General features: G+C 39.4%; 1 protein-coding gene across 1 annotated transcript in view; it reads right to left on the bottom strand.

The window, feature by feature from the left end:
- CDKL2 (cyclin dependent kinase like 2) overlaps nucleotides 1-12,052 on the bottom strand; it is a 29,418-nt gene extending 17,366 nt beyond the window's left edge. Inside the window, exons 1-8 of the mRNA XM_063131710.1 lie at nucleotides 11,953-12,052; nucleotides 9,513-9,707; nucleotides 5,808-6,002; nucleotides 2,514-2,692; nucleotides 2,117-2,229; nucleotides 1,571-1,710; nucleotides 649-737; nucleotides 71-194 (exon numbers count right to left, since the gene is read on the bottom strand). Coding sequence (XP_062987780.1) covers nucleotides 71-194; nucleotides 649-737; nucleotides 1,571-1,710; nucleotides 2,117-2,229; nucleotides 2,514-2,692; nucleotides 5,808-6,002; nucleotides 9,513-9,680 — 1,008 coding nt within the window. The 5' untranslated portion in view covers nucleotides 9,681-9,707; nucleotides 11,953-12,052. The remainder of the gene's footprint in view (nucleotides 1-70; nucleotides 195-648; nucleotides 738-1,570; nucleotides 1,711-2,116; nucleotides 2,230-2,513; nucleotides 2,693-5,807; nucleotides 6,003-9,512; nucleotides 9,708-11,952) is intronic.
- Between the last annotated feature and the right edge of the window lie 410 nt (nucleotides 12,053-12,462).

The following is a 12,462-nucleotide window of genomic DNA, read 5'->3' as shown; positions in this document are numbered from 1 at the left end:
GACCAATGGCCTGACTCAGGATATATATGGATGGATATGAAAAAAATAAAATAAACTGAAATCCACAAACCTGGATTACAAGCATTTTTCTTTCATCACCAGAATCGTCTTTGTCTTTCCTGCTTATTTTTGATTTCTTGGGCAAAGGGTGCTCTCTTTCTTTCTGAATCTTTGCTTTAAGTTCCTGGGTAAATCTTCATTTTTATATTTAAAAGACAAGCACATGTACAGAATGAAACTTTTATTAATTATGCAACAAACAAAAACATATAGGATTGAATCCAGATTTAGTAACAGTTCAAACAAATAAACTGAAATCACTGGGGGTTAATCTACACCTGCAGGCATTTCGGCACGGAAGAGGGTTGCTTCCGAATGTTCCTGCTTCTGCAATCGACACTCATGGGGCACACGGCACTGTTGAGTACCGCAATTTCAGGAGTGCCGTTGCGGAGCACGTGTGCCCCGTTACACCGCTTGCAGTTTCAGAATCCCATATTTCCACCAATATCTAGTTCCACCTTAAATGGTGTTGGCATTGTGCATGTCGGGAAGAGAATTTTCTGCCTTAGATAGAAAACTACCTTAGGTTGGCCCTTAGGAAATCTCAGTATTCCTTCCTTTTAAGAATAAGGAAAGTCAACCCACCTTTCAGCAAAACAATCTTTGCTGAACAGATCACATTGCAGCAGTTCAGCACAAGATGGCCTTTTGTCCGGATCCGTCTGCAGACATCGCTGAAAGACGTTTTTAAAACATTCTCATTAATTACAGTAGAATCAAAAGGAAAGTCCCAAGAGTTCAATCACTGTGTTGGCTGAGATCCAATGTACAGCCTAACTGGTTTTGCACACCCAAGGAGGGTTCAGGCTTATGTTTCCTCCAAACACATAATAGTGTCTGGAATGCAAGGTGGGAGGGGGGCATTTCAAGAAAAGAAAAAAACCACTGGGCATCCCAAGCTCTTGGGAATGCCAGATGTAGCTCTTTAGATCCTTCTTTCAACAAAAGGAAGGAAGGTGATCTATCGTTCAGTGTTGGTGGTATGAAGGGTAGCCATATAGGCAGAGTCACACAATTGCCAGCCAGAAATGCTATACATGTGCTTAGGACATCATCACACATATGATATAATATATATGTGTGTGTGTAATATAGTTTGTATATTGTGTGTGTGTGTGTGTGTGTGTGTGTGTGTATATATATATATATATATATATACACACACACACACACGTACATACAAACTCTATCAGCCAGAGCCTGGAGAGCAACAGCCAGAAAAGTAATGCTCTGTATACCAGGTGAGAGCAGAAGACCAGTTTTCTGATATTTATACCAGGCCTGGCTTCATGCTACCTGGACACTCCTATTCCGTTTTGTGCCTAAAGAGACCTCCGGGACTTGAACATACACAATTCAGGGTTGTTCACTGGGCTATGTCCCAATCTCAAATTCCAAGGGCTAGCTCCAGGTCCCAGACACATTTCTGATTTCAGTCACCCCATTTTGTTATCAAGGGGAAGGCTGTGCCGATAGCAATAAAACAAGGCACTCACGCAGTTTTTACCTTTGCAAATTCTATGATTGCAACAGAGAGCTTGGAATATCGCTTTTCAAGAGGTTCCAGTTCCTTAACTTCAGGCAACCGCACACCCGCAAAGAGAGGATTTTTATAGAACAACTCTTGGTGCCTTGGAATTAAATTACCTGAAATTTATAATCATTTATAATACTGTTCAGTATTATTGCAAAAAGTTCAGCCCAATAGTGGGTACTCTACATTAAAAATATAAAATAAAATTCTGCCCCCAAAGCAAGGTGTATAATTCATATTAGCTGAAGCAAATCCATCTTATTTTGCACAATTTATTCTGTTTCTGCTGGAACTGGGGAGTGGCCAGGAGCTACATGTGGTACAGGGAGCTTCGGCTGTTGGGCGGTATAAAAATGCAATAAATAAATAAATAATACTGTAGCTGCACCCTTCTGGCCAGGGCAATCTTATTCAGCAACCCATCTGGCTTTTCAGGTTTTATCAGGCAGTCCTCACAAAAAGAATATTCTGGTTAAAGGTGAAGGCTGAAGAAAGGGAAAACAAGGAATGCGTTCTTACCCAGACTTTTCATGATATGGTACAACTGGTCGATATCAGAGTCTCCAGGGAAAAGGGGTTCTCCGGTAAGCATTTCTGTAACCAGGCAGCCAACAGCCCACACATCAACAGCCCTTGGGAGGAAACATAAACACTTTATTCAGACCCAGCTCTGCCAAAATAAACCCTTTTTCGACAATGGCAAAAGAAACTTTGGTCGCTACCCAAACTGGAGCACACGTTACGGTCACCGCCACAAGGATGCTGCCAAAACCAGCCTCCCCACAGCAACCAATCCCCCTGCTTGGGCAAAAAGTTGTTACCTGTAGAGCTTCGCCATTAAAAGCTGTAGTTATTGCTGTTAAGCTGTGCCTGAAAGTCTGAGGAAACCTCAACGCTTTATTCTATGGTTCCTTACTTGCCGTATTTGATATCTCCAACCAGCAGCTCCGGAGCTCGATACCACCGCGTCGCCACGTAATCCGTGTAAGCTTCACCAGGGGCTGCCAACGTTCGAGCAAATCCAAAGTCACAGAGTTTGATAATTCCAGAGTAGGAGACCAATATATTCTCAGGTTTAATATCTCTATGTATGATCTAAAAAAAAAAAAAAAGTTGTGCGTTTACATTAGCAAAGTCTCCGTAATTCCATCACTACATTCTGAACACTGACCCATAAGAAAGAGCCAGGTTCTGGGGATTTATGCACAAGGACAACAGGCTGGTTCATATATACTTGTTCATTATTGGATGACTGTTACATCAAGTGATGACTTGCATGGGTGTAGAGATGTAAAAGCCTGGTAACACACCCCTCTTAAAAAAAAGGGTTTTTTTTTAAAAAAAAGGTTTTTTTTCCCAAGGACCGATTTTTATTTTTTCCAAAAAAATGGAAAAATTAAACAGCGTTGGATTATGAATTATTTTCTTTTAGAATTTAAGACAAATAATTTACATATAATAACCCAGCCTTTACTCCCCCAAAATTATTTCTAAAAACAATGTAATAAGAACACTGTGATAGAAAGTCAGTAGATGCATAATGTCTAAAAATAATGAAACCAGATGCGTGCGTGTGTTTTATTCTCTCTGTAAGATTCCCAGCATAGTTATTTCTTTAATTCTTTATTAAACATTTTAATATAAGGTATGTTTTACTGCTAGGCATTGAAGCTCAGTTTCCCAACATGTGAGTAGAGCAAACGTTGTGCATTCCTGAGAGTAAATGTGCATTTTTGCCTGAGTTTTGATCTATAGAATCCAGAGTTTCTGATGCAGTAGCAGCCATTTCATGTAGTTCCAATCTATTCAGACAATGATTACAAATTTACTGAGTTTACTTTTTAAAGTTTTAAAATATAATGATAATTTTATGAACAAACGAAGTCATACATAAAATAACTTTAGGGACAGAAAGGCTCTTTTATGTACCTAAGCAGCCCTCCCCAATCTGATGGCCTCCAGAACTTTTGGACTGCAGTGTCCACCATTCCTGACCATCGGCCATGCTGCCTGAGGCTGATGGGAGGCAAAGTCCAAAATATCTGGAGGGCACCATGCTGGGGAGGGCTTTATTTATTATTTATTTATTATTTATAAATTACATTTATATACCGCTCCATAGCCGAAGCTCTCTGGGCAGTTTAAACAGTTAAAAATGGTAAAATAGCTCTCATGGGGAGAAATGCTAGAAAGACACTTCAAGTAGGCAAGTCACATGTAGGGGTTGAGCATTCTGAATTAGACAAACTCTTAACAAATATTTTAATTGCTTTCATGTTCCCCCAGCTGGATATGGAGCAGCTCCTTAACAAAGGCTAATTAATTTCACTACGAAAAGAGTCACTAACATTTTTCTAAATCAGTTGCTTAGTTCATAATGGTTCCTTGCAGTGGCCATGAGTCACAGGACTACTGCAACCTTCTTCTCACTGGCCTTCCTTCTTCTCACATCAGTTCATTGGTTTCTGTTCACCACTCTGCTGCTAAGATCATCTTCTTGGCTCGGTGCTCTGACCATGTTACTCCACTTCTGAAATCTCTTCATTGGCTTCCAATTCACCTCAGAATCTAATATAAACTTCTCCTGTTGACCTACAAAGCTTTTCACAGTCTAGCTCCTTCCTATCTTTCCTCTCTCATCTCACACTATTGCCCCGCTCGTGCTCTTCACTCCTCTGATGCCATGTTTCTCACCTGCCCAAGGGTCCCTCCTTCCCTTGCTCGGCTTCGTCCATTTTCTTCCGCTGCCCCTTACGCCTGGAACGCTCTTCCAGAACATTTGAGAACTACAAGTTCAATCGCAGCTTTTAAAGCTCAGCTAAAAACTTTTCTTTTTCCTAAAGCTTTTAAAACTTGATTTTGATCTTACTTTTATACTGTTAGTTTTACTCTACCCTGTGCCCGTTTGGTGCATTCTCTTCCCCTTCTTATGGTTTTATTATGATTCTACTAGAATGTAAGCCAATGCGGCAGGTTTTTGCTATTTCATTGTTTTACTCTGTACAGCACCATGTACACTGATGGTGCTATATAAATAAATAAATAAATAATAATAGAGCTAGCTGTACTATTCTTCACCCAACCCCATCAAGCACAGCCAACTCTCATATTCAAACTTTTAAAATCAGTGTCACGTTGTTGCTCAGCTGCACAGAACCAAATAAGTATTGCTTATTTCTCAATTATTTCCAGAATTTCCATTTTTTTTCTGGAACCCCACCCCCATTATTTTATCATCTCAAGCACAATGCTTTTAAGATATTAGTATTTTACTAGACTATAAATTAAAATACAGTAATAGAATAATAATATGCATTTGCTGAAAAAAGTAAATCCTTGTTAACAATAGACGTTCAGATGTCCAAGGAACATGCATGGGAGTGAGTGGGATTTAATGTACTGTCCCCTAAGCATGTACAATTATACATGCAGAGAGCTCTCTCCACGTGATCAGGAACCCTGCTTCTCGGGGTTCCTGATTATGCAGAGAGAGCTGTACTTTAAAGCCCTGCCTTCCTGTTCCTAGAGAAATATCCTCCTACCTTTGGGGAGTGACATATAATCATGTAATCATAATGATCTTATAGGAGCATACCAAGCTATGTGCAAAAAAGATTAATGCTGGTATAAACTATACCTGTCTTTGGAGAGTAGCCCACACCATAAACGAAGGCTGAACCAGCTACTACAAGTCATATCACAGCTTAAATTAAGAGGGGAAACAAAATTTCTTTGATACAAAGATGATTAGAAGTACAAGAACCTCAATGTTTGTTCTACACCAAGATCATCAATCTATGTTTCTAGACTGCATGTAGTGAAAAACCTACCACTGAGTCCTTAATGGTCAGAAATTTGAAAGCAAATGTTTTACTGTTTTGATGTTCTGCTTTTTATTGTTTTAAAATTTTGCTGTGAATCACCTTGACGGCTTTTTAGCAAATAAGGCAGTATATAAAAATTAATAATACATTTTTTTTAAAAAAATAATAATATGTAAAACTGACAGTGATATCTATTAAATATCCTATTTTGCTAACTGTCAAAAGGAGTTTTGTTACAATGATAATGTTCATTTCTATCGCCTATTAGTCTGACATCTACTTGAAATGTAAAGCTCAATTGCTAGAATCCATACATGCAATGCGTGTTATCAAGAACAAATAATATGCTAATACAAATAAATAAGCAGGGACAGCAGTTTACTTACATTGTGACTATGGCAGAACCCTATTCCCTTTATAATCTGAAATAAGTATTTTCGAACTCTATTATAATCCAGGCCGTTGGGAAACGTCTCAAGATCATCAAGGACGGTGTGGTCCACAAACTCAAACACCAGGTACCATCGCTTTTTCTTCTTACAGACTTCTAGAAGGTTCACCAGGTTTTCATGCCTTAATTGCTATCAGGAGACAGCAAATGCGTCACAATGCAACATCAGCATCTAACCACATATAGTCTGAAAACATCCTCAGTAATTGCCCCTTGAATATACACAATGCTAAGTAAACAATAATGATACCAATACTTGCAATCTGATTTTGTATGTTTACTACGAAGAAGGTCACACCATGTTCTATGGAGCTTATTCCCAATTTAGTAAGTCTGTTTAGGACTACAGCCTTAGCATTTACACCGGGCTTTTCTTATGTTCTAAGAAAACTTTACATACAACACATTATCCCAACAATTCCTGCAAGCACCTTCATATTGTCCATTTCATAGTACTAGACTTGCAACCTTTAACCTACAGATTAATCAGCTAAACCTAATCAATAGAACAGGCTAAACACTGCGAGCGGCTTTGAATCAGTTTGATGCAGCAGCCCCAGTGAGTACATGGCTGACCTGGATCAGGCAAGGGACCATCTATCTCACATCTCATGCTGCTGTCAATCACTGTGTGATACCAACTCTTCTTACATAAAGGTTTGGCAGCTTAGATCCCAGCTTCAGATCACAAGGTTCCTGCTTTGTGACACGGATCCCCTGAAACCTAGGTTTCTTAAATTCTGCAGCTTGACTGTAAATCTGAACAGCAGTTTTTCTACATGCCATTTTTCCTCGGCTTGCCCATTCTTGCCCCATATGCTTGCAACTCCATCCCAGAATGGGACCAAATCTCTTTTATCTTCCCTCAAAGACCAGCTTCTCCACGTAGCTTCTGGGTGAACCCCTGCCACCTCAAAAGTTGAGGGATACGTAACGGACTTTGTGCACGTCTTTTCCTGTTTAGCCTCACCTCTGACTTCCCCTATCTTTTCAGCTATTGTGCAAAACAAAGGGCAGTATGGCACGAGAAGCCTGGGCAAGGCAGAAAAGGAGAGTAGGCAAACAATTTAGCTAACTTGACACATGAACAAAACAGGATGCTATTTAACGGCACTCCCTTCTCCACCAGCCACCTCCCCAGCTCTCAGCACATCTAAGCATGGCATCAGCTCTAAGATAAAGGCCTTAGCTAGACTTACCTCATAGTCCGCGACAGAAAAGGGAAGATCTCATGTTGTGATTAACGGGAGATCCCGCCTCCGTTTACACGTCAGGCGCGACGACCTCAGGCGGAGAGGCGTCACGCCTGCCATTTTGTTTTGTTTTTTAAAGAGGAAGGAGCGCATGAATGATCGTGCACTAAAGGTAATTTTTTTAAAAAAAATTAATTACTTTTCCCTAAGGTGCCCATATGAAAAGGAGGACAGGGCTCCTGTATCTTTAACAGTTGTATTGAAAAGGGAATTTCTACAGGTGTCATTTGTATATATGTATACGTGGAGAACCTGGTGAAATTTCCTCTTCATCACCACAGTTAAAGCTGCAGGTGCCCTGCCCCCTTTTAAATCCGGTCCCTCTAATATAGCTCCTGCATTTTAACTGTTGTGATGAAGAGGAAAATTCACCAGGGTCTCCATATATACAAATGACACCTGCAGAAATTCCTTTTTCAATACAACTGTTAAAGATACAGGAGCCCTGTCCTCCTTTCCATATGGTCACCCTACTTTTCCACTCCCCCCACCCTACCCTCGATGGGCGCAGCATTCCTGAGGAGCACTGCGTCCTGTGCACGGCTACGCGCAAGGAATCGCACGGAGCCGGGTCAAACTGCGGCAACGGGCCACACGTTGTGCGGTCTCGGGCTCAGCCAGGGACCACAGAAAAAGCAGGGCCAAAGGGGAGGGCAAGATCCCAGGGCAAGGGAGGGATCATCCCTCCCTGATCCCGGGATCCCCTGTGTGTCATCTGGACGCACAGGGACGATCCCGGGGTTCGCCCTGGGATTTTGCCCGGTCTAACTAAGGCCGAAGTTAACATGAACTAAATTTTATCTTAACCGCAGTTTGCTAACCAGCTTCAAAGCCTGGTTAAGAAGAAACCATGGTTAGCATTAACTGCGGATGAACCAATTAATGATGGTTAAGGCTGGTGAGGATTTCAATCTGGAATGGGGAAGTGCTGCGGGAAGGAACCATATGATCCTGCTGCCTGCTCCAATCGTTTAGCCACAGAATAGGAGTTCATGCATTGGTAACAGCCCATAGCGTGATTCACAGATGCAGGTACCTGGCCACATGGCTACAATTATCCAAACCATGAGCGGAAGGCCGTATCACAAACAGCGTGTGATAACGTGGAGTCACAGAAACCAGCAAGCACCCATATAATACCCTACGTAGACTAATCGAGGCTAAGTATCATAATTAATGTGGATAAATCATTTTGTCAGAACTGCTTTGTGCCTGTCTGCTCCTGCCTACCTTCAACCCTGATCGTATTCTAAGATGACAGTAAGAAAAAGGTTCCACCTGCTTCTTATTCAATATCGTGATGAAAAGAATGGGGAGAAGGGATCCATTCAGAAATAACCTCTATGAAACTGGTGTCTTCAATCATGGATGACTTATTTATTTTATTTATTTCATTTCTATACCGTCCAATAGCCAAAGCTCTCTTTATGGTTTTAAAATTAAAACCATACAGAACAGCGTAAAATATAATATTAAAAGCTTTACAATGAACTATAGTTATATAGTTCATCATATAATGGGCAACTGTTACATGCAAAACTGCCTTAAGAGCTTGTAAAGTCTTAGGTTGATTAAAGAAAAGGGGGGAAAGCTCATGGCAGGAATCCACCTTAAAGCATTCCTGAAAGATGGCTGTCCATCTGGAAGTAAGGCAGGTGGCTACTAGGAGGAGGGCTTTCTCCGCTGTGGCACCCAGGTTGTGGAATGAGCTCCCCAGAGAGGTCCGCCTGGCATCTACACTGTATTCCTTTCATCGCCAGCTGAAGACCTTTTTATTCTCTCAGTATTTTAACACTTAATTTTAACTTAAAGTTAAATTTTACTGTTTTAACTCTGTATTTTAATCTTATATCAATTTTGCTGCGTGGTTTTATCCTGGTTGTGCTTTTTATACTGTATTTTGTATTTGTGCTTTTAACCTGTTGGTTGTTTTATTATGGTTTTAATTTTTGTGAACTGCCCAGAGAGTTTCGGCTATTGGGCGGTATAAAAATGTAATAAATAAATAAATAAAAATAAATAAATGTAGTAATGGCAACAAAAAAAGATGTAAAGAAGGGTTAAGGTATGATTTGGAGAGAACAACCTTTGTTTTTCACATATTAAAGTTCCACAAAATGGAATATTTCTATATTTCACCTTAATCCTCAATCCCAAAGATATTTACATTATACTAATTTAGGCTGCAATCCTATGTACCCTTTACCTGTGAATATGTATCACTGAACTAAATTAGTCTTTATTCTGAGTAGTTGTCCATAAGGTTGTACTATTAATAACATTTACATCCAAGAAAGTATGTTTAAAATAGCAGATGCAATTAAAATTCTAATTTAACATTCCCTTCTATTTATATTTTGATTTTCTTGTAGTCTCCATAAGCTCACCTTGAGAAGCTTGATTTCCCTCATGGCAATTTTTTTAACCATTTTATCATCCTCACTTTCCAAAAATTTCTTGATGGCAACTACTCTACCATTCTCCTTATTCCTGCACTTCATCACCATTCCATAGCTTCCTTCACCTACAAGTCCAAGGATCTCATATTTGTCCATCTGAATTCAAATTGATGGTCCTCTAAGCTGTAAGACACAAATCAGCATCAGTGTGCACAGTGAAACTTTTTTGGGGAAATATGTTCTTATAGTGTAACAAACACTGTTTGACTCGCACTTTTTAATGTGGTATTTCAGCTTGCCTCTAAGGCGGAAGGTAGGTGTAACACTCTAAACAGCAATCATAGCAGGCTCTCCATCAGTGGTGGGAATCTGGATTCATAATTTGCCTTGCACACTTACAGGGTGTCCAGAAATATAGTTGCCAAGCAGTCACAGTGGCGATCAGAAATTTAATTTTGGCAAACAAGAGGGAACACCTCCAGTACACTCCACCACAGAAGTAACACGTTTTTTAAAAGCCGCTGGAAACTCTAGAAGGCAGTCACTTGCCTATTTCAGAATGGTGCCAGGCTGTGGTGTATTTGGTTGGAAGAGAGGAGATTGCAACTAGAAAACTTGATTCTTTATTTTAAAAAAAACCAAATCCCAGGGCTAAAACAAACGAAGCCTCATCTTTTAAAAAAGAAAAGTCTTAAAGAGGCACATATGGGGTAACCGAAATATATATACATCCTTCTACAGCATGCGTGTGTCACAGGATAAAGACAGGAAAGTACATTGGTGAAATCACAGGCACTAGTCAATAGGTACCCGTCACAGATGGCTTTTCCCTAACACAATGGAAACTTGCAGAAGTTGTTTTTTGAGAGCTTGTTTCTCAATAGAAAAATGTATCATTTATTTTATTTATTTATTTACAATATTATATACTGTTCCCCATCCAAAGATTTCGGAGCAGTGAGCAACAAACAGAACGAAAGAATAAAAACAACATAAAAACAACATATTAAAAAATTACATTTTAAAAAGAAACAAAGTGCAAATACAACTGGTCATTCAGGGAAAGCTTCCTGGAATTACGTTTTCAGGATGCGCCAGAAGGAATTCATTGTTGGAGCCTGCCTGACCTCCAAAGGCAAGGAATTCCATAGGATGGGGGTCACTACACTGAAGGCTCTTCTCCTGGTAGACTTCAATAGGACTCTAGGTCCATATTGAACCACCGGGAACATGCCCTCAGATGGCCTCAAGGACCAGGCACGTTGGTAAGAGAGAAGGTACTCTTTCATTAAAAAAAATTACATTTTTAAGAGTAAGAAAGGGTATTCAAAAAATTTGGGGGTGAAATCTGTTCATTCAAGACAATATAAAAACAGGACTTTCTAAACGAACGTAACATTTCCCCCCTCATTTCAGTTTCTTTTGTCACAAGAAGTCATGTAAAATATATGATGAAAAGATTCATAGATGATAAAACCATTTCCAATTAGCTGTTCTCTTTCAGGAATGTCCTCTAGGCTCATTTCTTATTATTTTTGCTCCACAAAAATTGATCATGCAGGAATAATTTTAGTAATAATAATAAAAATGCTGCATCAGTGAACAGACATAGGAGTGGCTTTAGACTGGTCACTAGGCAGCAGCTGGTATGTTCTTGGTAGCTCAGAGGGTAGAGTAATCTACATTTATACCCATGGCTCGAAACATCAATATCAAATCCAAGAGAAAAAATACCAAATGAGCAGGAAAGCTACCTGGCTGTTGCAATCCTACCTGGCTACATTGTGGCTTCAAGTCATGTCACCTATTTCACAGCATCTGGCTGCTTCTACTTTAACCATGAAAATAGATTCCTGATACTTTTGGAGATAGGGACCTATGTAGTGCAGGCCAGAGACGGAAAGTTATTCATGATGGACGTTTATCTCGTTATTTAAGCTATTAAACAGAACAAGTCATTTCTACTTCAACTGTGGCTTCTCTCTTTATATCGGAATTAAACTAGAGAGGAAATACATTTATAAATACCTACAGAAAATAAGGAGGAAACTTGTATATTCCACATTCCCTGCCCTGTTAACTTCTATGGGCAGGATCCAGACTTAGCTGGGCTTAGAGTAGACCCAGTGAAAGCAGTGGGACAAGTTAGTCAGGACTAATTTGTCCCATTGATTTGAATGGGTCTTCTCTAAGCATGACCAAGGCTAGATTCAACCCCACACCTTTCACATTTTTAGGAAGCACAGTACTCTTGGCCATCTTGAAGACAATTACTATTTCTACTCTGTCACTGGTGGGTTATTTATTTATTTAGACATTTATATCCTACCATTTATGATAAATCAGATTCAACACAGCTTATAAATAAAAATTATATCACACATTAAAAACAATCCTAAACAGTAAATCAAGCAGACAACAACAGTACATACTTACTATGAAGACAGTAAAGCCACAGGTAGTAAATATGAGAAAAACGGTAACTAAACAGGAACTTTGTTGCATCTCAGCTTCAGACCTCTTTTGCAACTGCCAATGATTCCAGTTCAAGTGTTGCTTTGCAGCAGTAGATCTGGAATCCCTTGTTAAAAATAAATAACAAGCATATTTAGATTCACTTTTATATTTATATGTCACTTTTCAACCCAAGAATTATCTTCAAAGTAGCTTAGGATAAAATAAATAAAAATATAGTAAAAGGATAATAAAAATATGAATTACTAGTTTATATTGTTATATACCAATGTATAACTGTACCCTATTTTTCCCCCCAATCTTCAATGAATTCTGATAGTTCAGACCTGGCAGATTTCCCATGGGAGGGACTATCACAACAGAAGTGTCACCACTGAAAATACCTGATGAAAGTAGAAGATAATTGTCAGACTGACAAAAGTGACACCTGAAGTAGGTATTTACTGATATTCCAGCCTCAGGC

This window comes from Elgaria multicarinata, chromosome 1 (genome assembly GCF_023053635.1).
Source record: "Elgaria multicarinata webbii isolate HBS135686 ecotype San Diego chromosome 1, rElgMul1.1.pri, whole genome shotgun sequence".
Classification (NCBI taxonomy): domain Eukaryota; kingdom Metazoa; phylum Chordata; class Lepidosauria; order Squamata; family Anguidae; genus Elgaria; species Elgaria multicarinata.
Note: the sequence above shows the minus strand (reverse complement) of the source record. Positions and strands in the feature narration are given on the sequence as shown.